The 27,952-nt window shown below is 33.8% G+C and overlaps 6 protein-coding genes across 7 annotated transcripts; 4 read left to right on the top strand and 2 right to left on the bottom strand.

Annotated features, from left to right (window-relative positions):
- The first annotated feature begins 1,791 nt into the window (after positions 1 to 1,791).
- Positions 1,792 to 6,290, top strand: LOC106311451 (putative calcium-transporting ATPase 7, plasma membrane-type). The gene is made up of 7 exons (XM_013748634.1): positions 1,792 to 2,063; positions 2,783 to 2,837; positions 2,928 to 4,873; positions 5,040 to 5,198; positions 5,271 to 5,442; positions 5,521 to 5,819; positions 5,899 to 6,290. Exons 1-7 carry the CDS (start codon positions 1,890 to 1,892, stop codon positions 6,136 to 6,138), a joined length of 3,045 nt encoding a protein of 1,014 aa, XP_013604088.1. The 5' UTR covers positions 1,792 to 1,889; the 3' UTR covers positions 6,139 to 6,290.
- Positions 6,291 to 10,841: 4,551 nt separating this feature from the next.
- On the top strand, positions 10,842 to 11,297 carry LOC106309271. The gene is made up of 2 exons (XM_013746315.1): positions 10,842 to 10,889; positions 11,010 to 11,297. Exons 1-2 carry the CDS (start codon positions 10,842 to 10,844, stop codon positions 11,295 to 11,297), a joined length of 336 nt encoding a protein of 111 aa, XP_013601769.1.
- Positions 11,298 to 12,126: 829 nt separating this feature from the next.
- On the top strand, positions 12,127 to 12,879 carry LOC106311256 (polycystic kidney disease protein 1-like 3). The gene is made up of 2 exons (XM_013748469.1): positions 12,127 to 12,159; positions 12,272 to 12,879. Exons 1-2 carry the CDS (start codon positions 12,127 to 12,129, stop codon positions 12,674 to 12,676), a joined length of 438 nt encoding a protein of 145 aa, XP_013603923.1. The 3' UTR covers positions 12,677 to 12,879.
- A 1,193-nt stretch (positions 12,880 to 14,072) lies between these two features.
- LOC106307464 (casein kinase II subunit alpha, chloroplastic) lies at positions 14,073 to 16,903 on the bottom strand. Its single transcript, XM_013744427.1, has 10 exons — positions 16,491 to 16,903; positions 15,953 to 16,082; positions 15,669 to 15,863; positions 15,403 to 15,560; positions 15,154 to 15,244; positions 14,925 to 14,990; positions 14,701 to 14,783; positions 14,548 to 14,611; positions 14,393 to 14,461; positions 14,073 to 14,306 (listed from the first exon to the last, which is right to left on the bottom strand). Exons 1-10 carry the CDS (start codon positions 16,847 to 16,849, stop codon positions 14,247 to 14,249), a joined length of 1,275 nt encoding a protein of 424 aa, XP_013599881.1. The 5' UTR covers positions 16,850 to 16,903; the 3' UTR covers positions 14,073 to 14,246.
- Positions 16,904 to 19,334: 2,431 nt separating this feature from the next.
- On the bottom strand, positions 19,335 to 20,423 carry LOC106307994 (uncharacterized protein At2g23090). The gene is made up of 3 exons (XM_013745100.1): positions 20,182 to 20,423; positions 20,053 to 20,093; positions 19,335 to 19,651 (listed from the first exon to the last, which is right to left on the bottom strand). Exons 1-3 carry the CDS (start codon positions 20,255 to 20,257, stop codon positions 19,532 to 19,534), a joined length of 237 nt encoding a protein of 78 aa, XP_013600554.1. The 5' UTR covers positions 20,258 to 20,423; the 3' UTR covers positions 19,335 to 19,531.
- Positions 20,424 to 22,774: 2,351 nt separating this feature from the next.
- Positions 22,775 to 25,510, top strand: LOC106308076 (molybdate-anion transporter). Of its 2 annotated transcripts, XR_001263480.1 has the most exons (10): positions 22,775 to 23,046; positions 23,119 to 23,263; positions 23,497 to 23,665; positions 23,742 to 24,000; positions 24,088 to 24,176; positions 24,413 to 24,595; positions 24,677 to 24,762; positions 24,884 to 24,968; positions 25,039 to 25,236; positions 25,308 to 25,491. XR_001263480.1 is itself a non-coding variant. In XM_013745198.1 (9 exons), the coding sequence occupies exons 1-9, from the start codon at positions 22,848 to 22,850 to the stop codon at positions 25,171 to 25,173; spliced, it is 1,350 nt and encodes a 449-aa protein (XP_013600652.1). In that variant the 5' UTR covers positions 22,775 to 22,847; the 3' UTR covers positions 25,174 to 25,510. The 2 variants fall into 2 exon arrangements, 1 of the variants encoding a protein (XP_013600652.1); XM_013745198.1 differs by having other exon boundaries at positions 25,039 to 25,510.
- The last annotated feature ends 2,442 nt before the right edge of the window (positions 25,511 to 27,952 follow it).

Genomic DNA, 27,952 nt, shown 5'->3' with positions numbered 1-27,952 from the left:
TGCATCATATGATCTCTGGATTTGGCATGCGTTTTTTGGACCTCCAGGTACCTTAAATGATATTAATGTTCTTGATCGCTCACCTGTTTTTGATGACATAATATATGGTCGAGCCCCGCAAGTGAATTTCTCGGTCAACGGAATAGAGTACCATTTGGCTTACTATCTCACCGATGGTATTTATCCAAAATGGGCAACTTTTATCCAATCTATTCCAATTCCCCAAGGGCCGAAAGCAGTTTTATTTGCGCAACGTCAAGAAGCTGTCCGAAAAGATGTCGAGCGTGCTTTCGGAGTTTTGCAAGCTCGATTTGCCATTGTCAAAAATCCTGCCCTTTCTTGGGATAAAGTCAAGATTGGAAAGATTATGAGAGCATGTATCATACTTCATAATATGATAGTAGAAAACGAAAGAGATGAATACTCTCAATATGATGTTTCGGATTTCCAACAAGGAGAAGGCAGCAGAAGTTCACACGTCGATCTCAACTATTCCACAAATATCGCCAATCAGATGGGTGTTCGAACAAGAATTCGTGATAGATAAGCACATCAACAACTGAAAGGTGATTTGATTGAACATATATGGCGTAAATTTGGACGTGATCAAGACAACAACTGAGCTTCTATGTTTCTTTCAAATTATTATCGTTTATTTTCCTACTATTTGTTCTCATGTTTTCATGTTTCTATTTTAAAATTTTTGTTTAAAATGTTATGTTTGACTTTGTTTTATTTAATAAATAAATTAAATTTTTGTTTAAAAGTTTATGTTTAAAAAAAAAAAAATCTTTTTTAATTGTTAAGTACTTTAATTAAGAGACCACCAATAAACCACTATAATTAAGTGTCTCTTAACAAAATTCATTATCTTATCTTTAATAGTTAAAAAATCATTAAGGGACACTTAAGGGTTTCACTAATGAACATGCTCTTATAAAATAAAGAAAATTACAATAATAAAAAGAAAATAGAAAATTTCAAAAAAGTTATTAAAATACAGTCTGCAAGAAACTCCCATAACACTCTTCTTTGTGTGTAAGATTGTAAGCCACAAATTTTTGAAAAATAAAATAAAATTTAATTACAAAATTGTATTAGAATAAAATAATATTATTATGTTTACATACTAGCTTTTAGAAACTAATGGTTGGTGAGAGCATGATTAACCCGGAGTTCTTAGAGTGAGTTTTTTAGCGGAAGTTAAGAAACAGTTTCTTAACTTCCGCTAAGAACCCCAGGTTAATCATAGTCTGACGCTCTAAGACCAATTCCAATATGACTCTAAAACACTAAAATTCATGTTATTTCATGTTTAATGGAGCTTCAAAAACCACACAATCACATCAAATTTGGTGTTTTATGAATAATGTTGTACCAAATTTGATGTATATTATTCATAGCACTAATGACTAAACACAAAATATTTTATTGTGTTTTATTAATATGCAACGAAAATTTTAATAACAGTAACATAACTCATTACGTCCCTTCTCTTCATGCATACGTCCTGCATGAATGTATGTAGCATATAATTCCAACGTGTAAACAATACACTATTAATCTACTTCGTACACTATTACCCTTATTAATAACCGGATGATTAGGTTTTGATTAGCATAATCGGAATCTCACGAAACTATTTAATTTAATTTTAAGCTACTCGGCTCTGCTTAAACCAAGGACTCGGTCAATTTCTCAAAGCTTAAAAAAGCTCAGATCTTAAAACTCGCTTTCATCTCCCTTCTCCATTTAATTTTGCGATTATTCTGCTTCTTCTTTTCTTCCTCCACAAACAAAAAAACATAAAATAAAAGAGAGTAGAAAAGGTTGAGATCGTTTTACATAAGAAACAGCCATTGAAGCTGTGATCCATAATAGGAGTAAACATGGAGAGTTACTTGAACCAGAATTTTGATGTTAAGGCCAAACATTCGTCGGAGGAAGTGCTCGAAAAATGGCGGAATCTCTGTGGCGTCGTAAAGAATCCAAAACGTCGATTTCGCTTCACGGCAAACCTCTCCAAGCGTTACGAAGCTGCCGCCATGCGCAAGACCAATCAGGTGCTTCTTCTTGTATTTTTCAAATTATGGTTTGAAATGGTTGCACACTTTTAGTCTATTTTTTTGTATGAATACATATGCGAGATTTTGTCTATTTCCTTAACTCAATGTTATTTAATAGGATGTTATTTAGAAACTTTGAAACATAGGACACAACCCCAACGGGACTAATCACATCCGATTATAGAATACTACGCTGTATTATTGTGAACGTGCCTTAGGCTATCGCCGAAACCGTTTTATGTATTGTGTAAATCAAGTGTATGAGATCAGATGATCTTACCGTTTGCAGAACCATTATAGATCAATCATAAAACATTTACATAACTTTTTATTTATAAAAGTATATGGTGAAATAATTCACAGTTTTCAATATGATTCAAGTGGTAAACATGCATAATATTTATTGAACTAAAAGTGTATACTATACTTAGTCTATATAAGGATAAGCTTAATGCACAAAGGTATATCAATTTCATGTATATTTCATTTACATTCAATTTTCTAAAAGGCCATTTGACCTAAAATTTTGTTTTAGGCCATTTGACCTAAAATTTTGATTTCAATATGTTTAGTCTATTTGGTTACATTTTTTTTAATAATCCTGCCACGACTTGTATAACATCTAACGTGAGATTGATTTAGTTTTGGATCTATAGGTTCCTGGAACTTTTAAATTTTCCCTCCTAATTTATATATTTGCAATTTTCACAATCCAGGAGAAATTGAAGATTGCAGTTCTCGTGTCAAAAGCCGCATTCCAGTTTATCTCGGGTGAATAATTTATCAGAATGTTCACTTTTTTTTTTTTTGCATTCTGTGTGAAATGTTATTTTCTAATTTTGAAATGGATTTTTTTTTCAGGAGTTTCTCCAAGTGACTACACCGTGCCTGAAGAGGTAAAAGCTGCAGGATATGACATTTGTGCAGATGAGTTAGGATCAATAGTGGAAAGTCACGATGTGAAGAAGCTCAAGTTTCATGGTGGAGTTGATGGGCTTTATGGGAAGCTCAAGGCGTGTCCTAACGCTGGTCTCTCAGGTGAATCTGATCAGCTGGTCGAAAGGCAAGAGCTATTCGGGATCAACAAGTTCGCGGAAAGCGAGCTGAAGAGTTTCTGGATATTCGTCTGGGAAGCCCTTCACGACATGACGCTCATGATTCTAGGCGTTTGCGCTTTCTTCTCTCTGATAGTTGGAATCGCAACTGAAGGATGGCCTCAAGGGTCGCATGATGGTCTTGGCATTGTCGCTAGTATCCTTTTGGTCGTGTTCGTCACAGCGACTAGTGACTACAGACAGTCATTGCAGTTCAGGGATTTAGACAAAGAAAAGAAGAAGATCACGGTTCAGGTTACGCGAAGCGGGTTTAGACAGAAGCTGTCTATATATGAGCTGCTTCCTGGTGACATTGTTCATCTCGCTATTGGAGACCAGGTTCCTGCCGATGGTCTTTTCCTCTCGGGTTTCTCCGTTGTGATCGATGAGTCGAGTTTGACCGGAGAGAGTGAGCCTGTCATGGTGAATTCACAGAACCCGTTTCTTCTCTCCGGGACTAAAGTGCAAGATGGGTCTTGTAAGATGATGGTTACAACAGTTGGTATGAGGACACAGTGGGGGAAACTAATGGCCACTCTTAGCGAAGGAGGCGACGACGAAACTCCGTTGCAAGTGAAACTTAACGGAGTTGCAACTATCATTGGTAAAATAGGTCTCTTCTTCGCCGTTGTCACGTTTGCGGTTTTGGTGCAAGGAATGTTCATGAGGAAGCTTTCGTTGAGCACTCACTGGAGGTGGTCAGGAGACGAAGCGTTAGAGCTTCTTGAATACTTTGCCATCGCTGTGACGATTGTTGTCGTTGCGGTTCCTGAAGGCTTGCCTTTGGCTGTGACTCTTAGCCTCGCGTTCGCGATGAAGAAAATGATGAACGATAAAGCCCTTGTTCGACACTTAGCAGCTTGTGAGACGATGGGATCCGCGACTACTATTTGCAGCGACAAGACTGGTACTCTAACAACCAATCACATGACCGTTGTGAAGTCTTGCATTTGCATGAGTGTTCAAGATGTAGCGAGCAAGAGTTCGAGTTTGCAGTCTGACATCCCCGAGGCTGCTTTAAAACTACTTCAACAGTCGATTTTTAATAACACGGGAGGCGAAGTTGTTGTGAACAAACAAGGCAAGACGGAGATATTGGGGACGCCAACGGAGACTGCTATATTGGAGTTTGGACTATCTCTTGGAGGTAAGTTCCAAGAAGAGAGGCAATCCTACAAAGTCATCAAAGTTGAGCCGTTCAACTCCACAAAGAAGAGAATGGGAGTAGTCATTGAGCTACCTGAAGGAGGACGCGTTCGCGCTCACACCAAAGGAGCTTCTGAAATAGTCTTAGCTGCTTGCCAAAATGTTATCAACTCGAGTGGTGAAGCTGTTCCGCTAGATGAAGAATCTATCAAGTACTTGAATGTTACGATCAACGAGTTTGCAAATGAAGCTCTTCGCACGCTTTGCCTCGCTTATATGGATATCGAAAATGGGTTCTCGGCGGACGAAGGTATCCCGGCTTCAGGGTTTACTTGCATAGGCATCGTTGGCATCAAAGATCCTGTTCGTCCTGGAGTCAGAGAGTCCGTGGAGCTTTGTCGCCGTGCTGGTATCATGGTGAGAATGGTTACAGGAGACAACATTAACACTGCAAAAGCTATTGCTAGAGAATGTGGAATCCTCACTGATGATGGTGTAGCCATTGAAGGTCCTGTGTTCAGAGAGAAGAATCAGGAAGAGTTACTTGAACTCATTCCCAAGATTCAGGTCATCATCAATCATTTTTTGATAAAAACCCAAACATTGTAAATAGTATTTTCGAGTGTCTACTAGACACTCCTTTACCACTAGGCCAACAGCTCGTTGGTTGATTTAGACTTTTTTCTTTTCTTGATCTATTGAAGTCTTGAAACGAAAAACTTTCTCTTGACAGGTGATGGCTCGTTCTTCTCCCATGGACAAACACACACTTGTGAAGCAGTTAAGGACTACTTTTGATGAAGTTGTTGCTGTGACTGGTGACGGAACGAACGATGCACCAGCACTCCATGAGGCTGACATAGGATTAGCAATGGGCATTGCCGGAACAGAGGTGAGGTCTAAAATGTTAAAAAAAAAGAGGCTCAAAACTTCTTCAAAAACTTTTTTTTTGCAATGATTTTAGGTGGCGAAAGAAAGCGCTGATGTCATCATACTCGACGATAATTTCAGTACAATTGTGACAGTGGCGAAATGGGGACGTTCGGTTTACATTAACATCCAGAAGTTTGTGCAGTTCCAGCTAACGGTCAATGTTGTCGCCCTCATTGTTAACTTCTCTTCAGCTTGCTTGACCGGTGAGTTTCAACCAAACTGGCTGATTTAGTTATGTTAAATGTTTTTCATTTTTACGATGTTTATGCATCTTTACACAGGAAGTGCTCCTCTAACTGCTGTCCAGCTGCTTTGGGTCAACATGATAATGGACACGCTTGGAGCTCTTGCTCTAGCTACTGAGCCGCCTAACAACGAGCTGATGAAACGTATGCCCGTTGGAAGGAAAGGGAATTTCATTACAAACGCAATGTGGAGGAACATCTTAGGACAAGCTGTGTATCAATTCGTTATCATTTGGCTTCTACAGGCCAAAGGGAAGTCACTGTTCGGTCTTGCTGGTTCTGATTCTACTCTTGTGTTGAACACACTTATCTTCAACTGTTTCGTCTTTTGTCAGGTAAAAAAAAAAAACATAAATATTCAAAACACTCAAAAGTGGGTATTACGAGTACTCTGGTTTTGTTCTTAATGTTCAGGTCTTCAATGAGATAAGCTCGCGGGAGATGGAAGAGATCGATGTATTCAAAGGCATACTCGACAACTATGTGTTCGTGGTTGTTATTGGTGTAACTGTTTTCTTTCAGATCATAATCATTGAGTTCTTGGGGACATTTGCAAGCACCACACCTCTCACATTTGTCCAGTGGTTCTTCAGCATATTCGTTGGCTTCTTAGGGATGCCGATCGCTGCTGGCTTGAAGAAAATAGCAGTGTAATGCTGAGAAAACCTATTATTCTCACAGAATATAAGTTCCTTTTGACACAAGCAATGTTTTTTGTCTTTTTTTTTTTTTGGTTGCAACTTTTCATCTCTTTTTTTTTTCTGTTCCATTTTTGAATAAGTTTATTTATTTACCAATAGTTTCCTATTGTTGTGATTCAACACCGTATTTTCCTTGGTTCTCAAAAATAACCCTTTGTGTTCTGGTACTCACAATTCACCCATTAATTAAGTTCTATTTAGGAGATCATCAAAGACACCTAGAGCATATGCATTCATGAGTTTAGTCTCTAGACATTATTATATTAGCAGTTTAAAATAATTCAGTTGTTTATTAAAAATAAAATATTTTAAAATGACATGTACACATGTGTAACACTAGTCTTTCAACATTTTTCTTAAGTTTCTCAAGTGAGAAATCTGTAACGCGCCGACCGTATACGGTAGACCTCTCACGTCCATTTTCTCAGCCCGTGGGCCATTCCTGCGACCGGCAGTGCGTTAATTTTTGGAAGGTTCATTAGTCATGTTTACTGATCATGTAATCACAACATAACTTTTCCCTGTGTTTTGGCCTCACTCGCATGATATCGCAAATCATTTTCCGATAGGTCACTCATTCTTCTACTAGTCCAGTTCAAACACGCTCAACTATGAATTTCTAAACGGATGTGTGCCCGAAAAGGTAAGCGAATTTTGGTAACATAGATAATCAAATCAATTTTCTTAAGCGTTTGCATATATACCAAAAATCAGAATGTTACAAAATAATCATATGCCTTTTTTACACATTCCTTATATTTTATTTTTTAATTATTTTTTGGTGGAAAAATCTCTCAAAAATTCACTAATAATATTTTCTTTAGTCTCTAAATAGTGACCAGGAAAATAAATAGAAACGTTGCACAGAAAAAAAAAAGAGAATGAGTAAAAATAATAAATTTCTTTTCATTTTTTTTAATTTTACATTATTTACGAGGAATATATTTTTATCTATTGTTTCCTCCCATTTTTAACTTAAATATAGAACAAAAATATCAATTATTAAATTTTCATTTTAATTATTTAGTTCTTCTTTGTTCTTAAAGAGAATTGACTAAACTATCTTAATTGTAAGACCATGATTATATAAAACCCTTAATGGGTTTCTTAAAAAAAAAATTAATTAATTTTTGTTTTCTGATTAAAAAAAAAATTAAAAAGATGCACCAACTGCGGGTCGCCACGTGTCAGTGGGGCCCGTGAACAGTCCAACACCCTAACAATAGTCGATCCTTCATCTGGGTTTTCTGTTATCGTTTTTGTGTTTCGTTAGGGCCCACCTCGCTAAGAAACTACCTAATTTCCCCCGATAAACTTGCCCTAAGTGCCCCGCACACCAAACAATTCGGTTTCACTGTATATAATCGCTCTCCCTTTCCTTAAAATCCCTCATCCTTAGTACTGATGAGACAGTTGAGAAGAGATGAAAGAGTTGTGGCATCTTCCGGTGACGGTAAAGAACGCCGGCCACCTTGAAAGCAGTGACGGAGACAAAGAAAAAATAATGAGATGGGATTTAGTTAAGAGAGTTTTAAAATTGGATAACTATATAATTTTGGTTTACCTTTCGGCGATTAGAAGATGTACCAATAATTGTCATGTCTTCATTAAATACACAATAGATAAAATTATATATATGCACGATGACACAAATTTAATAAACAAAACATGTTAATAGGAATATGCTGGATTTTCATCATATATAACACAATAATGCAATTATAATAAACAAATATGTTAGTTGGTAAGATGGTGACTTTTATCATAATATAAAGATAAATTACATGACACATACAATAGATGAAGTATATAGTATTTGCCACAAGTATAATAAACAAATATGATAAACAAACTTACAATAAACATGTTAGTAGGGAAGGTGCTTTGATACTTTTGTCGTGAAATGTTAAAAAAAAAGAAGAAGAAGAGAAATCGGGGCATATAACCAACAAAAATTAACAAACTAACCATATGAAAAATGTGGCTAGAATACACTCTGTATTTTATGTCTTAGACAAGAATATAGCACTAGATCTTGACTCGCGCGCCTGCGCAGGTATTTCACTTTTACAAACTATATAAACATATAAAATAGGGATGGGGAAAACCCCTGAATCATGAATTCGAAGAACCGAACCGACCATCCGAAAAAGTGATATCAAATCGTAATCGAAATTGTTTTAATATCCTAATGAATTTAAAATTTTGGTAACTAGAGAACTGAACCCGATCCGAACCGAAGTATTTGGGATACCTGAATGCATCCGAAATAGATTATATACTTAAATATATCAATTATTTTTAGATTTAAATATAAGAATTATCTTGAATATATAAGATATTTTTTAATTTTCTGAAAGTAAATGTTTAAAATAGCTAAAAAATACTCAAAACAACAAAAATACTTGAAATATCTATGGATTCTCTATCCAAATATTCATACCAAACCAATTTATATGTTAAATTTAGGTACTTTGGCATACATTATTTAAATTTAGATGTAATATATTATTTTTATTTTTAGATTTTGAGAAATTTAAAGTATATATAAATTTTAAATTAAAAATAATAATTTAAATGACTTATCCGAATTTGACCAAACCCGCAAAGATCTGAATCGACCCCAAACCAAAATTTTATAACTACCCGAATGGGGTTAAATTTTTTACCTCGAAAACCAAAAACCCGAATAGATCCGAAACAAACACGAAGGGATACTTGAAAAGTAAGTGGTTTCACTTTTACTATATTTTAGTGTATTGTTTAAAAATATATTTTATTAATATATCGTGTGGCTTTTTCTTTTGGAATATGTCGGATTAATTATGTAATTATACGGTATCAATAATTTATATATTAATAAATTTTATGATTACATTTATAATAAAATAAAACCAAACACTAAAAACAAATAAATTAAAATATAAAATTTATTTTATTTAATAAAAATAGTGTACAATATAATTAAAAATGGTATTATGAAATACATGTCATACAAGTGAATTTTATGTTGTTACTGAATGTATTAAAAATACCTTTAAAACATGTGAGTATAGGTTTTATTATTTTTTCTTGTATAATTAATAACAATCATACAAAAACACTAAATGATTTGATAATTTCTAATTTGGGCCATACAAAAAACAGTAATTATAAATTATAATTATAAAACTGGTCGTTGAGACACATAAGTCTAATTTGGGCCATGCTCAAAAACGAATTTAATTATAGTTATAATTTTAATTCTAATTCAGCCCATTAGGTTTTCGTTAGTATAATTGTTATTGTTTTAACGATGATGATTGCTGAAAAATAGGAAAGGTTTTTAAATGTTATTGATTTAACTGTGCTAAGTAATTATGAGTTTAGGTTTGGTGGACCAAAAATATCTTTTACCATTACCTAACTAATTTTCTTTGTAATCGACCAAAACATAATCGACTTAGTTTTTTTGAACTTAAGATGATCGACTTAGTTCTATCTATTTAAAGTGTAAAACAATACTTAGATGACAAATAGTTCATGCCTGGTTGAATAATCGATTTTTTTCGGTAGGTTTTACACAATTGGTATAAAGAAGTATATTGAATTTTCATTTGGTTGGATATATTTGATTATGCTAACGATACTAAACCGAGAAATAAATGGTATTCAAACACGTAAACAACTGGTATATAAAAGTATGGAATGGAATTTTGGATAGATATGATTTGATTTTGTAGACAATACTAAACAATTAATTAATTGGCTATGACTCTTTGCGATGTGCTATAATTTCGATGGTTTAGTTATTTTGTAAATTGATGTTATTAAATACCGTGACACAAAGTTGTAATTATTTAGAAAAAGTCAGGTTCAAGTTTTATTTGTACTCATGTTTTAATAGTTTAGATTGAGTGTTAGATTCATGTTCCCCGGACCCCCGGTAGTGTAGGCGCGGTACTGAAATGAATTAGAGACATACTAGACATGCTAGAATCATAATATCCACTTCAACTAATCTAATAAAACATAATCTAAGAAAATAAAAAAGTTGTACTGACTTCTTTAAACAACGTTAAATGCATGCTAATAATAATTTAATAATCCACTATACCTGATGTCATACTAGATATGTTAGAACTATATGTCCCACTACACCTAATCTAAAATCTAAGAAAAAAAAAACATAATCTAAGAAAAGAAAACGTTGTACTTGTCTTCTTTGAGGTTGCACCGGCAATTTCACACTCTACTCCAAAGCAGCTAATAAATGGATCAACCCCTAAGCCTATTAATGTGTGTTATGCTACATTTCCAACCTAAAATACGATCAAGGATGTCATGTATGTCATACTAGATATGTTAACATTATATGATCTACTCCACCTAATCTTGTTGTACTAGAAATGTTAAAACTACATGATCCACTCCACCTAATCTTGTCGTAGTAGAAATGTTAAAATTATATTGTCCACCGTCTACACCTAATCTAACATAATCTAAGAAAAGAAAACGTTGTAATTGTCTTCTTTGAGGCTGCAACGTCAACTTCACACTCTACTCCAAAAAGCAGCTAATAAATGGGCTCTTCTCCTTGAAAGAAATCTTAAGTCTCCACCTCTATTAATAGCTGGACATAACAAATCTCTACTCTTCACATTCAAATCACTAACTATGGCTCGTCATGACATTCACCTCCTCTTTGTTCTCAAGCATTGGCGAGTGTATGTCCCCCAAATCTCATCGTCATTCCTATGACTTTTTTACCTAGTGAAGTTAGTTTAAACTAATTGGTTATAAATTTAATTCCTTGGGGTTATATTATTTCTCTCGAGTTTGTAGGAAAATTGCCACTACACAATCTCTGTCAAAACAGGATCAAGACATGACTCCGGCACAGATGCGGTCATAGGGATTGTACTGGCCGACAAATCCGGAAAGTACAACGAAATTAAAAACCTAGTGAGTTGGGGTGGGAATATGGAACCAGGTCGCGACTACTTCGAGAACGATTATCTGGACATTTTCACTGGGACGGAGCAGTGTCCTCCGACCACAATATGTTTTATGACTCTGAACTCTGACGGCTCCGCCACAAGCCCGGTTGGTATGCTGCGTACGTGGATGTGAAGACAAGCAAGACTGGAACTCCGAGCAAGTATCAACACTTCACAGTGGAGCAATGGCTTGCCAACAGTGAGCCACCGTATCTGCTATATGCCGAACGGGACAACTGCCCTTCTGGGATCAAGAAGAGTCCCTATTCAATCGTATGAATCAATAAATTAATAAGGGTATCTTGGAGACTCGTCTTATGAACGTTTAATGGCGATATGTATAATGAATAAAATTGTCGTCTTCTGTGCTATTGCGATATCGTCTTTTGACGTGGGATGGCAATAATGTAAAAAATCCAATCCAATAAAATTTTAATGTTTTTTCTACTTTATGTTAGATTTAATCAGATTTACGATAAGACCACTTACAATGGACTTCGTTTCAAGCAAACTCCAGAGCTCTATTCCATAATCAGGTGCTTTGGCGAATGTGGTTTGAACACAACATTCAATTGTTCAACTGTAGAATCAATATAATGAAAATATTGAATAGATTGTTAAATCTAAGGTGGATTAAGATGTGTTAAATTTATTCAATGTGTTGAAACACATAGATGTCCACTTATTGATGTTATGCTTCATCTCGAATCGACGATCAATGATGTCATCTATGCCATATATGTTAAAATTATATGTTCCACTCCACCTAATCCAATAATTTTAAAAAATCTAAGCAAAGAAAACGTTGTACATGTCTTTCTCTGTTGTTGTCCCGTCAACTTCACACTCTACTAAAAAAAACAACTAAAAATGGGCTCTTCTCCTTGAGAGATATCTAGTCTCCAACTCTATAAATAGTTGGACAGATCAAATGCCTAATTCTCACATTCAAATCACTAACTATGGCCACCAACTCAGTCGTTGCATCGGCGGACGTATGTCCCCCAAATCTCATCATTATTCCTAGATTATGACTTTTTTTTTTATCTTGCCAAATTAGATTAAACTATTTGGCTATAATCATATTTTTCTCTCTTTATTTCGCAGCAAACTTGCACCTACACAATCAATGTCCAAACCGGAACAAGAGCCGACTCCGGCACAGATGCGGTCATAGGGATTGTACTGGCCGATCAATCCGAAGAGTACATCGAAATTAAAGACCTAGTGAATTGGGGTGGGAAAATGCCAGAAGGTCACGACTACTTTGAAAACGGTAATCTGGACATTTTCAGTGGGACGGAGCGGTGTCTTCCGGGCCCAGTATGTTTTATGAGACTAAACTCTGACAACTCCGGCTACAAGCCGGGATGGTATGTTGTGTACGTGGATGTAACGACGAGCAAGCCTGGAAGTGTGAGCAAGCATCAACGCTTCACAGTGGAGCAGTGGCTTGCCGTCGATGAGCCGCCGAATCAGCTATATGCCGAGCGGAGCAACTGCCCTGTCTGAGATCAAGAAGAGTCTCTATTCAATCGTTTAAATCAATAAATCAATGCGGGTGTCATGAAGACTTGTTCTATATTGTCTTGTGAACGTTTATTGGCTATATGTGCATTAAATAAAATTATTGTCTTGTGTGCTATTGCCCATATGTAAATTGAATAAAGCCTGGGATTGCAAATTGGCAGTTATGTAAAATATCCCATTGTATAAAATTATAATGTTTTTGTTATATGTGAGATGGATGATTAGTTGGACTTTGTTTCATTTTTAGTTTAATGTATTTTTAAATTATCAAACTTATTAATCGATTGGATTAGGTATGGGTATATAAACCGAGAACCAAAAACTGAATCGGAATCAAACCAATGTTCATAAATATCGGTACAGTTTATATGTTTTTGGAACAAAAAATAATGAAACTAAACGAAACTGATAACCAAAAACAACAACTACAAGTGATAGTAGAATCGAAAGTAACTTAAAAATGAATATAAAACAGAATTTAATAACACACAAATTTAAAAGAAATTATAAAAGACATCAATGAATAGAGAAATTTTATTGAAAATTTATAATTTTGAAATTTAAATTTTATAGTGAAGAATTAAAATATTTAGTAAAATTATAGGACAAATCTCCAAAATAGCACATTTCTAAGTTTATATCACAAAAATAGCACTCAAAAACTAAAATGATCAAAATAGCACCTTTCTAAGTTTATCCTTTGAAAATTTTAATTTTTTTATTTTTCAAAATTTGAAATCTTATCCCCAAAATCTCATTTCTAAACTCTAAACCCTAAACCCTAAACTCTAAACTCTAAACCCTAAACCCTAAAATCTAAACCCTAAACCCTAAACCCTAAACTCTAAACCCTAAACCCTAAATCGTAAACCCCACCCTTTAACTCTAAACCATAAGTTTGTGACTTTTGATAAAACATTAAGTGCTATTTTTGTGACTTTTGACCTTGAGTGCTAGTTTGGGAACATAAACTTGATTTAGTGCTATTTTTGTCTTTTTCTCAAAATTATATATATGATGTTCAAAAAAATGTTTTTGCGACGATTTACCTTAGTTTTAACTGAATTTTCCGATTTATGCTTTAGTTTATCAATTTCATTTTTATATATGTTTAAGATAAATCATATATATGTTTAACTTTCAATTTTATACATATTTCCACTTATTAAGTATTTTAAATACATTTTAGATATATTTCCTTATATTAGATATTTCTAGTGCAAAATAATAATAATTTGTGAACATAGATGCATTTTTATAAACTAAAGATTTTATTTTTTTCTTTTTAAATTTCTTTCAATATATTTTCCCAAAAAACAACCATAACTTTTTCTATAAGCACCCAGAGAACTCGACCATTTCTGTAGGCAAACTGATGTGTTAAAAGAAGAATGTTAGATTTTATATTATAACAGATTCAAAAGAGAAACTGAGAAAAACCACACAGCAACACACAATTGAGAGAAAGAAACACGGCCAATTGATTTTAAACAAATAGAATCCGTAGAGAAATGAAAATCAAAATACTGAACAACCAAATGTTTCAGGATCATTAGCCGCGAGGGGTGCGACTGCTTTCGGCATTTCTAATCGGGTAGAAATACGGATGTGCCTGGAAAAAAAAATCGACATATTCTCAATTCGAGTTAATAAAATCTAATAATTTTATAAAAATAAGGTTACGAAACTGTTGATTACCATTGCTTCCTTAGCAGTTGGCCTTTCTTGGTGATCATATTTCAGCAACTTGTCCACAAAATCAACCGCCTGATTCAAAACAAAAGTAGAATGGAAATTAACTGAGTCATCTTCATCTGTAAAATCAATGAAGGCTTGTTAAATAATATGTGTACCTCAGGAACTGCTAAGTGCTGGTTTTCAGAGTTGATGAACTTTGACCATGGCTTCCGGCTATGTCTATATATCAAAAACAAGAGTGCATCGTTCTAAGCTTCTTAAAAAAGGAACAATGAAAGCTTTTAAGAACACTATTAATCGAAAGATACCTCCCAACGAGGGACGCAAGATTAGGGTCCAACTCTATGCGGTATCTGTTTAGGTAGGTATTGAGTTCGTCTGTGCCAAGTACCTGCCATGATTATTAGCAGATATTATCGTACCATTACAGAATCATATTTACTAGTAGCTATAACTTGGTAGGAATGTCATCTCTGTTCAGTGATAAAAGGGACACGATGGCCCAAAGGCGAACGCTTTTGTTAAATGTTACCTTTGCAATTTTGACCAATTGATCATAGTTGTCATGACCATAAAAGAAGGGCTCCTTGCGGAATATCTGCATCAAATTTCAACATCAGATACTACAATGGAGTGTAAAATGGTATAAAAAAAATCAGCACTGACGAACTTATTATCAATACAGAGTCAATTAAACTAGTTCTAGCTTGTGTTTCAAAAAAAAAAAGAAAAAAACCTAAGTTATAGCTTAAAACGCTCACCATGCCAGCAAACATGCACCCGAGACTCCACAAGTCTAAGGAATAGTCATAGTCCTGCAAATCAACCAGCAGCTCTGGACCTTTGAAGTATCTGCTCATAAGATATGAAGTGAGAAAAACATTTGAAAGCAAACGCTAGACCTATACATCAGCTATATACTTATTTCAGCTAAAAACCTCTATGAATAGTTACCAATTACAAGAAAGAGAATCTTGCAGTTGAGAGAGATTAGCAACAAAGGGGACTACCTTGAAGCAACACGGACATTGTATTCTTTCCCAGGATGGTAGAACTCCGCCAAACCCCAGTCAATTAAACGCAGTTTCCGTTGCTCGTGATCAATCATGACATTATGCGGTTTCACATCTCTGTGCATGATTCCTCGCGAATGGCAGAAGTCCAACGCCTGCATAAAAAAATGAATGCTTAGTTACTTTTGCCAGAGCATCAAGATACATTACATTATACAAGCAAACCCATTCCAAGGTTCAAGAACACTTGATCGATCAATTACCTTTAGAAGTTCATAGATATAATATCTAACATCATAGTCTGAGAGCGTTGGATAGAGGACTTTAAAATCCTTATTGTTCACATGTTCGAATATCAAGCTGGGCGTCTTCGACTGCTGATCTCTAACAATGTCAAGCAACTTCACAATGTTTGGCCCACCACAGAGGTTCTGCAGAATCTTGATCTCTCTCTTAATCTGCATCAAGGAGGAGCAAAAAACTCTTATGTTAGAGATGAAATTCACACTTGTTCCTGCGCATTAACTTCAAGAATCATTCTACAAACCTTCTTCTTCTTCACAGGCTTCAAAATCTTGATAACGCATTTGTCGTCATCAGTGGCGTGGATGCCTTCAAAGACCTCACTGTATTTCCCCCTTCCCACTTTCCTCACCACCTCATAATCATCCTGTACACTGCACCATCATCAAAGAAGCTACCTCAAAACAATGATACGCATACAAATAAACCACACCACACAAAACTATAACGCCAAGAACCACCATCGTGATCTTTTGAAGAGGTTACTAACGAAAAGTAACCAGCAATACCAAATCAATCTCATACCAAAGACGAAAGATTATCTCATATAACACTGATAATAGCATAATCATTCTATACACTGCATCATCATCATCATCAACGAAGCTACCTCAAACACAAATAGCAACACACACCATACACAAACTCAAGATAAACACATATAAGACTAAATCAACATTCCACCTTGATTCCAGAACCAGCAATCGCAAACGAATCTCCATACCAACGAACGAAATATCTAGAGAGCGATGTAATTAGGTTAAGAAGGAAGACATACATACCCCCATTGAACAGCGAGGGACTCGTAGTCCCAATACTCCTTAGGCCTAACGACGTTGACATCGGCGTAAACCCTAGCCTTGGACGGCGCACCGGCACGCCGGATTGATTTACCGATCTTCTGCGCCATCGTCTCCGGTTTATCCAAACCTTTCGCGCGAGATTGTTGTTGTTGTTGTTGGTGGCGGAGATGTTGACGGTAGAGCGAGGCGCTAGAGGCGAATCCACGGAGAGACGAGAGGAGGTTCTTCGACGAAGAAGAAGAAGGAGAGGTGGAGAGGAAGGAGAAGAGGCGGCCGTTGGCGGCGGAAGCGTTGCGAAGGGAGGAGGAGATTGTGAATCCGTAAGGCCTAAAGGCCATTTAACATTTAAGTACTAAAGCTCTTCTAAATAATAGACTTATGAAAGAGAGAGGGTAACGAATTGCTTTCCTGTCTTCGTTTTTTTTTTTTTTTTTTTTTTGCACTGTATCGCGAATCACTTCTCGATAGGTCACCCATCCTTTCACTACTCCAGCCCAAGCACGCTTAACTCTAGAGTTCTAAACGGATATGTGACGGAAAATGTAAGTCAACTTTGGTGATATAAGTATCCAAATCAATCCTCTTAAGCCTTTTTACATATCACAACTCGGGATGTTACGGTTTGGTTGCATGTTTTGCAGAGACGTCTAGTAGAGCAGAAATAATTATTGTTGCAAACAAGAGTAGTTTGCGTAGCAAGAAAGGAGGGAAGCTGGCTGATTTTTTTTTTTTTTTTTTTTTTGGTTTAGCTTCGCTGGCATGAAACGGTGACCTTTGGATCTCTTTGTATATCTTTTGACTAATTTTCTCTATATTTTATATACTTGGAGATCTACGACTTTAGCAAAAAAAAAAATATATATATATATATATAACTTCAAATATATAATTTTTTGCTCTCTAAAAAAAAACTTTAAATTTAGAGTTTCAAATTTAAAGTTTTAAGAAATGAAACTTCATATTTGGAGTTTCACTGCTCAAAACTCTAAATTTGAAGTTTCATAAAACTGTAAATATAACATTCATAAATATACACTAAATATATTTATAAAATAAATATATAAATGGGGTTCAATAGAAGCCAAGTCTTGGGGTTTAACAAAGTTTTACAAGGTTTATTTGATTCTTAAAGGAAAAATTCCTTAAAAATACACAAATTAATTTTCATTTGCTAATAAAATACATGAACTATTTTGGATCTCCGTTTAATACACAAACTAATTTTCGTTTCCTATTAAATACACAAACTTTTGAAATTCACAGATTTTACACATCATTTTAGACGGCGTTAACTATATTTAACGGAAGTGACAACGGCGTTAGTGTTTAATTAACATGTGTTTAAATTGTAAAAAGAAAATTCCTTAAAAATACACAAACTATTTTTTATTTGCTAATAAAATACACTAACTATTTTGGATCTCCGTTTAATACACAAACTAATTTTTGTTTTCTATTAAATATACAAACTTTTGAAATTTTCAGATTTTACACATTGATTTAGACAATGTCAACTATGTTTAACAGAAGTGAAGATAATGTTAGTGTTTAATTGAGCATGTGGGTAAACTGTGAAGAAAAAATTTCTTAAAAATCATCCCGATAGATTATATTGTTAGCTTTCTTCTCCATTACGCTTCTATAGTGTAAATTTTTTTTGATGAAATTTCAAATTTTTTGATCATAGTAGAAAGAATATATGTACAACCTAACTGATAACACTAAACTTATTTATCATAATGTAAATTAACCTTGAATCATTATCACTACTATCAAAACGAAGAACAAGAATTAGAAATGCATAACACTAAACTAATTCCAAAATCAGAAACTCGTTTAAAACTATGTTGTTCTCTTCTTCCTTTTTCACGATATGGAAATTGACTCCACTTCGAATCGATATAAAGAGAAATCAAAGTAAAGAAGAAGAAAAGAAATATAGTTTGGAAAATAAAATAGGTTGGAACAGATTAGGGTGCCAAACTCGAATTGAAACTAACTCAAATTAATTTCAATTGGTTGAGAGTGAGCGTGTTTTTCACAGTTAAGCCACTTGTTTAATTAAAACTAACATCATCTGTTAAACATAGTTGACATCGTCTAAAGCAATGTGTAAAATCTGCAAATTTCAAAAGTTTTTGTATTTAATGGAAAACAAAAATTAGTTTGTGTATTAAACGGGGATCCAAAATAGTTTGTGTATTTTATTAGGAAATAAAAAACAGTTTGTGTATTTTTAAGAAATTTTATTTTCAAAATCTAAACACGTGTTAATTAAACACTAACGCCGTCGTCACTTCCGTTAAATATAGTTAACGCCGTCTAAAACGCTGTGTAAAATCTGCGAATTTCAAAAGTTTATGTATTTAATAAGCAACGAAAATTAGTTCGTGTATTAAACGGAGATCCAAAATAGTTCGTGTATTTTATTAGCAAATGAAAATTAGTCCGCGTATTTTTAAGGAATTTTCTCATTCTTAAAACCCAAAATAGATTACATATCGAGTCAGTTCAACCACAAATTTCAAGCGCAAGTACGCGTCAGATTTCAAAACATTGCAAAAGGGAATTGGTTGCTATTATACCAATTGAGAAAAACAAAGTGATTTACGGTAATTGGCTCTCTGGCCGGTGACGGTGAGAGGTATTTCTTTCACATCTACAGGCCATTGACTTATGAGCTGTGGTACTCTGTTTTATAAGCTCATCCATAATTTGCTCAAGTTAAAGCTGAGAGCAGCAGACTACGAACTCTTGTGAAAACAAAATCTTGGTGCTTTCTAGTGTTTTTGAACTAAATACTGTGATGTTATATTTTTGAACTAAAAACCATCAAAAGAAGTTCCATTCATGATATAATTATAATAGCAAGAGACTTATTGTTGAAACAGGTCTTTAAGTAGAAAGAGAAACAGAACCACTAATCTTGTTGACACAAGACACTTGATGATACAAACATAGTAGAAGAAGGATCCATACATTTACATTGGAATCCTTTTTTGCGAGAGATGATAGTTTCATCACTTCTTGAGATGTGGGAAGCAAGCGACAACGTCTGCCTTGGGATGCTTGGCCTCGGCGTGCTCCCTGCATTTCACTTCCGAGGTTGTGCAGATGAATGTTTGCATACAAACCTTGCACTGAATGAACCAACAAGTAACCAAAAGGTTAATGAATAGAAAGAACACTCAACTCAATATTCGATGCTGCTTAGTGGTAACATTAACCAAATTCATATATGAATGTCAATAATTTTGAATCGACACAAGATAAGTCTTACATCAAGAAAGTAAAATGGCTTACGACTCAATATTCAATAACCATGAGAACTTGTGCATCATCAACTCTTGCATTAAGGACCATTACAAAGACCTTAAACTAAGGTTTCACGGTTCCATAAGTTGTATTTAGTATAGTTAAATTTGAAACATTCAATTCCTACGAAAAAAAACATGTCACAAACTTTGGTTTGGTACCCCCTAAATTAAATATCGACATAATGACCAAGAATTGAATCATAAACAGAAGCAAAAGAGATCACCTGAATCGACATAGCTTTCTTGTTTGCTTCCAATTGGCTTCCTGTAATAGATCAAAACACAGTTACGTTATAAAAAAAACCCTGAATTGAAATCTCTGATTGAATCGGGACGTGTTAAGTTCGGTTAACCTTTCCCAGCCTGCCTTGCCTTCTCGAGATTTTTCTCACGAGCCATCTTTGATTTCTGTGCGTTTCCTCCACCCATCTCTCTCTCTGTGTCTGCTTCGAGATTACCCGCAGGGAAGGAAGGAAAGAGAGGAAGAGAGATGAGACTACGCAAACCCTAATTTATCAGAAAGAAATGGGAATAATTTTGCCGACAATGTTGAATAAAGAGTTATTTATACGACAAAATTAAATTATCCCACTTGCGTTTTCTTTTCTATAATGCGCACTCCGTAATAAATTCGCCACTTCTGCACCATCCACCAATCACCCAACGCGCTATTGCCTCTAGATAATTCGATTCTTATTATATTGGGCTTTAGGCCTTTTAACCTATTGGCCTGATCGTACGTGTAGGAACTTTCAATTTCTTAAAAATACTAGATTTCGCAGGATGATCGGCCCAGTATGAATGGAGACTGATCTTAATTATTGATTCCGTGACTCTAATGCGAAATCACTAAATTAAGGGGAAAATACATTTATATGAGATTCAAATTTGAAAACTACACTACTATTTTTTTGAAAACTACCCTTTTGTATATATAAAATGACTAAATTATACAATCAAATAATTGAAAGCTATTGTAATATATTTTTAAATCGTGTCATCTACAAGATGATTATCCCGTCCAGAAAAACTAGCAAGGATATACCATCGATCAGCTTTTGGTTTGTTAACAACATAAAGTCTGTGTATATCACCAACGTAGTAGTTATGTAGAGTCTCTGAACTTTGTGTCACATGAGGTAGCTTTCGTTAAAATCCACTTTGACATTGGCTGCCATTAAAACTAATTGTTCAGCTATTCCATCTACATTTAAACATCTTATTCAACGTGCAGTTCAACACTAGGGCAAAGAATATTGCCTAAACTGCTCAGTTTATAGAACAAGAATGAGCTCTGTTTTACTCACGAAAAACAGGGGAGCCCTCCCTGTCCATTGATGTGATGATGCCTAGGGGTAAAAAAAAGGACTAAGAAAGTTTCAGGTTGAAACTTGTAACAAAACATTTATTGAGCCAGGACTGCATTGAACTATACACTGACTAATAAAATATCAAGCTACATTCCATCTCGTTTTTATATTTAATAAAATACAACTAAGAAGACGAAAAAAATAGAAGTGATAAATGATCAAGGAATGAAAGCAAGGAAGTATTCTATGAAACTCCATTATTTAGATATTATCTTCTCCTTGCAACATAAGATCCAAATATTAAGTTGCAAAAACTAAGAATACAAAATTTGAACTAATCAAACATACAACTATCCAAGTACCGTGTATATGACGCAACATGAAGTTCTTCTTTCATGTACCATCATATGTATAAGGAAACATTACTGAAAAATGTATATGACGCACCTGATCTACTTAATTCATTTAATAAGGATGCATGCATGTTCTGGTTTATGACTTATATGACTTGAGTTTATGAATTCACTAAGTGGTATTTAGATTTTATTGTACTTTTAAACACGAACACCAAAAATATCCGTGAACCCAAAAAATACATAAATAATTTTGATTTTAATTTAGGGTTTTTAATTTAAATCAAAATGAGGGTAAAATGTCTTTTTACATATAAGAAAGTGTAGTTTTCAAAAAATATAAAACAAAGTGTAGTTGTCAAATTTCAAATCACAAATGAGATATTTTTCAAATTATCCCTAAATTAAGTTACGAATTTTTTTCCAATAAAAAGCATGATTTTTCGGCAAATGAGAAAAATTTATTAGATTTCGATTCGCATGTCCGGGCTTTTTCTTTTAATTTTGTAATGAATATCAATTATGGTTAATAGATGATTTTTATTGTTTGTATGTGTATTAGTTTTTCGTATGGTTGAATGTTAAACTAATCAAAGTGATGTGTTATATAAGTTACTTTTTTTTTTTTGGTAAACTGTTATATAAGTTACTTGTCATTTGATTATACTTTACTATATGAATTACTTTTCTATTGTATTAGTTATAAGTCGTACTATTTACTATATTGTGTATATTAAAAAAAATGTTTTCAAATTTGAAAGATTGGAAACTGTGTTTTTTTTTTGTTATAAGGTTCAAACTTTGTTTATATAATTATGTCACTGGATTTGATTTTGTTTTTATAGAATGATATTATGTGTTTAACAATAAAGTTCCTTCAGATTTATGGTTCTATGTTTATGATTTTTGATTCCCAATGATAGAACTTTGATTTTCCAAATTTGGAATTTATTATCTGAAAATGTAAAGTTTTTCAACTTTGCAATTCAACAATGTATTCTATTTATTTGAATGAAATTTAGTAAAAAATATATCATAGATAAAAAATTTAAATTATGAAAATCTAATTGAAAATATAAACATGTGATTTAACGAAGAAAAATAATAATTTTAAATTTTGTGTACAGCATTTCGTCTAATTCAGACATAAACTGTCTTTTCTTTACATCCAAATCTATTTTATTGTCTTTCCTTTGGTGTGTTACGACTTAGTTGGGCCTTTAGATCTTTTCACTATTGGGCCGATGTAACCTGAAATCTTCTAAAACGAGCGAACAAACATTAGTCAAGATCTAAAAACTCCCATCTTCCTCTCCGGCGTGCGTGGCTTCACCGGCGAGGTGACTTTTGTGATCGATGGGTGTGGTTATCGAGAGCTTCGTCTGGGAGCCAACCTCAAGCGTCTTCGTCTTCTTCCTCCTCTCCACATTTCTATCGATATTCCTGTTCCCCTACTTCGCCAAAAGCAGAACGTTCGGTACCTTCGATCACGCCGTCTCCTCATCTTTCGCTCGCTTCCAAAGATGGTTTCTAGCTATCTACACTCTCTCTTCAGGTAAAAGATTCCTTCTGCTTTCTTCCGACGCGATTTCGAGATTTATGGATTTGAACTTTTTTTTTGCGGCAGTGATGGAAGGTATATGGTCGGTGTATGGAGAATCGGAGTTAGCGTCTTATGGCGTGAGTAAAGAATCAACGGTGTCTTATCTCTGTGTTGGCTACTCGTCTTCTCTTGTTCTTGGTCCTTTACTTGGTGTCCTCTCTGATCTCATGTAAGTTTATCCATGTGAGTTAAATGAGTTAGCTGATGTCCATTAAACATTGTTCATATAACTCGTGATTTAAATTAAGCCTGATCATTAAATTCATTTATTAAATGAGCCTTAAGATATAGAACTCGTGCACATGAAAATTGATTGACACCCCTATGGTTAATTTATAAAAAAATTGTTTATTTAAAAGAAAAATTTCCAAGTGATTGCTAAGTTTGAATGTTTTTTTGTAGAGGTCAGAAGAGGATTTGTCTACTCTATTGCGTCTTGCACTTCGTTGTTGGTGTGTGGAAGAGGATTACAATGAGTCCTAGTGCCTGGTTTGCTAATGTTTGCTTGTCTCTTGCTGGTCTCATACATTCATTTGGGTTTGAGACTTGGCTCGTTGTGGAACATGAGAAGGTATGTGTGCTCGTGACTGTATTTGTAGAACATAAAGTTCTGATTTTTGTAACAGAATGTTCTTGTATCTTTGTAGCAAAGTCAGCGGAATGATTCGTTGAATGAGACGTTCTGGCTGATGACTTTTCTCGAGTCTGCTTCTTTGATTGGAGGTCAAGTTCTTGCGAATTGGCTTGCGGGTGGTAATGTTCAGAGTGGCGTTGCGTTGTCTGCTACGGCGTCTCTGTTCTTGTCTGTTGTGGCCATTGTTTGTATTGTCCGGACTGCGAAAGAGCCTGTTAAGACGCTGCCACTTAGAGATTATTCTGCAGCGTTCTATGCATATGTTCTTGGTGGTAAGGGCTGTGTCATTGTTTTCCTTTTGCTTCGAAACTTTTTCCAAATTTGATTCAAACTGATATTTTTATTTTTAATTATATCAGATAAAAGAATATGGTTTCTAGGAACTGCACAGGCCTGCCTCCAGTTTTCCACTGCAGTCTTTTGGATTCTTTGGGCACCGACGATAGTGGTATTGATCAACCTCAGCATCTTTTCCAGTTACTTGAATCAACTTTCATGTTTCAGAAATCATATTAGTCATGATGCTTACTTTCATGTGATGTTTAAGACACCCTTTGATCCCCAAATTTGGGATTTTAGATTAGAATTTATTTCAAAGACACACAAGAATCTTTTTATAATAAGATTAGACAGTCACATGATGATAGTCCATGTTTGAATATATAATGTGTTATGTTGGGTCAGGCTGATGGGCGAGAAGTGAATCTGGGATTGATATATCCATGTTTCTTGGGCTCAAGAATGCTTGGGAGTACAGTATTCCCATGGCTTATGAGCGGACAATCATTTCTCCGGCTTGAAGATTGCCTAGTCTACATATACGCAATACTTGCGGTTGTGTTTTCTATAGTAGCCTATGATTATCAGGTAAATTATTTACTAGTTTAGTTTCAGAAAAGCTTTAAAAACAGTCGTTCATATTGAAGGCCCTCACACATTATTTTGCAGGAAATCAGCACCTTAATAGTACTTTTCTGCTTGTATCATGGCTTTGCTGGACTGGTACTGCCTTTGCTTGCAAGACTGAGGACCATGTAATTATGATTATGCTCTTATATGCATTTAATCTGTTTGTTTTTTTTTTGGATTATTTAGCTGAGATAAGAATCTTTCTTCGTCTCTGGTGTAATGAATGTGTTATTTTTTTATTTACAGGTATGTACCGAATGAATTGCGTGGAGGGATGATAAGCCTTTCTCAAATCCCAGCTAATGCAGCTATCTTGTTTTGCTTAATACAGGTATGTGTGCCATTACAAACATTAACATGTTTTGCTTCTGTTCCGTGTAAACTTGATCTTAATATTGCAGAGAGGGTACTCCGACAAGATTGAGAATTCAACGATGATGGCTCTAAGTTCCGTTTCGTTATTCTCTGCATCTGGTTGTATATATTTATTACGACGATGGGGAAAGTCACCACACCAAGACTGGCACAAGTTATGATTCTGTGTAGCTCCTGGTCTCTAATTATGGGGACTTGCCAACGTAAGGGGAAGCAGGACAAAGGTAAATCTACATGCTCCCTTACATAACTCAGGTTGGTATTTGTGATCTTGTGTTAATGGTCTCGGTAGCAGCTTGAAGTGAGCAAGCAAACAGACAAACCTCGAAGAAACTCAAGATGCAGAGAACGAATTCTATCAATTTTGAAATATTGATTCTTTTTTTTTTTTTGGTCTTTGAAATTGATTCTTTTTTTGTTTTGTTCATGTCTTTTTAAGACTATCTTTGGACTTCAAGTAGTAAATATGAATGCACTTATTTTAATGTTCTTAAAAAATCAATCTGCATAATCTATTTTTATCATTCGTCTCTTAAGATCAATTTCTCACGCTATGTAAACGGGACAGCTTCTCCGGAGAGAGATTGCAACAACAAAACCAATAGTCTTTACACATCTTTGAGGGTTCGATGTTTGGTAGTATTATATATTTTCTCCGTTTCAAAATGTATGATATTTTAGACATGTGCACAACAATTAAGAAAGTTATTTTTTATCTAAAAATATAATTTAAAAAGAGAAAATGACTAGGATAGCACTAAAAAAGTTTTTGTCATAAATATAACCTCTAAGAATAAAAATGACCAAAATAGCACTTAATGTTTTATCAAAAGAGATAAATATACACTTATACCCCAATGGTAAATTCATTTAGATATTAGGGTTTAGAGTTAAGGGGTGGGGTTTAAGATTTAGGGTTTAGAGTTTAAGGGTGTGGTTTAGGATTTAGGGTTTAGAGTTAAGAGGTGGGGTTTAGGATTTAGGGTTTAGGGTTTAGGATTTAGGGTTTAGGGTTTAGAGCTTAGGTTTTAAGGTTTAGAGTTGGGAAGCGGGGTTTTGGGATAAGATTTCAAATTTTGAAAAAAAAAAAAAAATTCAAAAGATAAAATGCTATTTTTGTCTTTTTAGTTTTTGGGGGCTGTTTTTGTGACATAAACTTAGAAATGTGTTATTTTGGAGATTTACCCTTTAAAAAATAAATTAAAAACTATCTAAAAAATTACAAAATAGAGAACAAAATACTATTAACTACACAGTTTTTAATAAAGTTAAAACAAAAATAAGAACATCTTACATATTGAAATATCAAAAATTTCTCAAACATCATACATTAAGAAGGAGAGAGTATATAGCAAATACATCCCCTAGATTATATTTGAGAAGTGATTTTGACATGTGTCATCACTACATTCATTCTTACAAAACAATGACGACATGTCACTAAAAAAAGATGATATAGCATCCACATAGTTAGAATATATAAAATTTCTTATTTTAAATTTTTTTGTTTTTGACAATATTACTCAAATATGGTAATAACTGTTATCTATATACAAATTTATATTTATTTATAGATATTCACTTTGATATGATTTTTGAAATATGGTAATAGTTGATAAATTTTCTATATTAATTTAGAAATCATAAATTTTATTATATATATATATATATTATTGAACTAAGTGTAGTTATAATTATATATTTTATCAACTTATATATGTTATTTATATTTAGTGTGTATATATATTTATTATAACTAATTTATATATTTAAAAATACACAAATTTAAACAAAAAGTAATTAAATAAAGTATAATATGAATAAAATCTTTATGAAATGTAAATAATTTTATTTACATTTAAATAAATCATACTAAAAAATTAAAGTAAACCTGAATTAACAAAACTACAAATAATTGTTGTAAAAAAAACTACAAATAATTACATTGTAGTTTTATTTTTTAACTAATAAATTTAAAATATAAAAATTGAAAATTGAAATTTCTTTTTAAATCAAAATTATACTTTTAGATTTATTATTCATGCGCAGAAAAACTCCTAATATATATGTAGTTGTAAGTGATTATCAAAAGTTCCCTATAGCACAAAAGTTAAAATTTCACCTCAATGAACTGGATTTTCTGGAAAATTATAAATTTCAAAGAAATTAATTTTGTTTATTTTGATTGACTAAAAGTTATGAAAAATAATTTATCACAGAATAATGTATTTGTAATTAAAATTTAATGTGTAAAAACTTTAAAATATACACTATTTTAAAACAAAATGAATAATAAATATGAACCACCTCTACAAGTTGCAATGTCTTTTTTGCACACGTTTTTCTCGCGGCTGATGGTTCCACACCTAGTATTTAATGTATTTATCAACAATCCTGGTTATTTAATAAGGCACACCAAGCAGAGTACTTGAGGCCATAATATTAGGAGAAATTCTTGGGTTCACCCCCCAGGGTGAACCTCTAGATTCACCAACCAATAGTGTTTGAGTATTTGATATTTGATATCTTTTAAAAGAGGAAACAAAATTGAATTTCCAAATAAAATTATATTTTTAAAATAAAACAATAAAAATACATAAAAATAGTTACAAAAAATAAATAAATAAATATTGATAAACTTTTAGCAAAATACTAAATCCTATATACTAAATCCTAAACTCCAAACCCTAAATTATAAACCTTAAATCTTGGATAAACCGTAAACCATTAGAAAATTTTAAACCCTAAATCATACATTAAAAATTAAATCTTAATAACACTAAACCCTAAACCCTAATCACTAAACCCTAAACCCTTGGATAAACCCTGAACTCTTGGATAAATCATAAACTCTAAATAAAAAATATTGAAAATTAAACCCTAGAGTTTATGATTTATCCAAGGGTTCAGAGTTTACCCAAGGGTTTAGGGGTTACCCCA

Source organism: Brassica oleracea, chromosome C8 (assembly GCF_000695525.1).
Source record: "Brassica oleracea var. oleracea cultivar TO1000 chromosome C8, BOL, whole genome shotgun sequence".
Classification (NCBI taxonomy): domain Eukaryota; kingdom Viridiplantae; phylum Streptophyta; class Magnoliopsida; order Brassicales; family Brassicaceae; genus Brassica; species Brassica oleracea.
Note: the sequence above shows the minus strand (reverse complement) of the source record. Positions and strands in the feature narration are given on the sequence as shown.

Excerpts from the sequence above, each read along its gene's own strand:
- LOC106308076 (XM_013745198.1), top strand. The coding sequence starts at position 22,848 with ATGGGTGTGGTTATCGAGAGCTTCGTCTGGGAGCCAACCTCAAGCGTC. Across the intron at positions 23,047-23,118 it reads TATCTACACTCTCTCTTCAG|TGATGGAAGGTATATGGTCG; the intron begins GTAAAAGATTCC and ends TTTTTGCGGCAG. Across the intron at positions 24,001-24,087 it reads CTATGCATATGTTCTTGGTG|ATAAAAGAATATGGTTTCTA; the intron begins GTAAGGGCTGTG and ends TAATTATATCAG.
- LOC106309271 (XM_013746315.1), top strand. The coding sequence starts at position 10,842 with ATGGCTCGTCATGACATTCACCTCCTCTTTGTTCTCAAGCATTGGCGA. Across the intron at positions 10,890-11,009 it reads TTGTTCTCAAGCATTGGCGA|GAAAATTGCCACTACACAAT; the intron begins GTGTATGTCCCC and ends TCGAGTTTGTAG.
- LOC106307994 (XM_013745100.1), bottom strand. The coding sequence starts at position 20,257 with ATGGGTGGAGGAAACGCACAGAAATCAAAGATGGCTCGTGAGAAAAAT. Across the intron at positions 20,094-20,181 it reads GGCAAGGCAGGCTGGGAAAG|GAAGCCAATTGGAAGCAAAC; the intron begins GTTAACCGAACT and ends GATCTATTACAG. Across the intron at positions 19,652-20,052 it reads AGAAAGCTATGTCGATTCAG|TGCAAGGTTTGTATGCAAAC; the intron begins GTGATCTCTTTT and ends TGGTTCATTCAG.
- LOC106307464 (XM_013744427.1), bottom strand. The coding sequence starts at position 16,849 with ATGGCCTTTAGGCCTTACGGATTCACAATCTCCTCCTCCCTTCGCAAC. Across the intron at positions 16,083-16,490 it reads TCCCTCGCTGTTCAATGGGG|TGTACAGGATGATTATGAGG; the intron begins GTATGTATGTCT and ends ATGATGGTGCAG. Across the intron at positions 15,245-15,402 it reads AATGTCCGTGTTGCTTCAAG|ATACTTCAAAGGTCCAGAGC; the intron begins GTAGTCCCCTTT and ends TCTTATGAGCAG.
- LOC106311256 (XM_013748469.1), top strand. The coding sequence starts at position 12,127 with ATGGCCACCAACTCAGTCGTTGCATCGGCGGAC. Across the intron at positions 12,160-12,271 it reads CAGTCGTTGCATCGGCGGAC|CAAACTTGCACCTACACAAT; the intron begins GTATGTCCCCCA and ends TTTATTTCGCAG.
- LOC106311451 (XM_013748634.1), top strand. The coding sequence starts at position 1,890 with ATGGAGAGTTACTTGAACCAGAATTTTGATGTTAAGGCCAAACATTCG. Across the intron at positions 2,064-2,782 it reads CCATGCGCAAGACCAATCAG|GAGAAATTGAAGATTGCAGT; the intron begins GTGCTTCTTCTT and ends TTCACAATCCAG. Across the intron at positions 4,874-5,039 it reads AACTCATTCCCAAGATTCAG|GTGATGGCTCGTTCTTCTCC; the intron begins GTCATCATCAAT and ends TTCTCTTGACAG.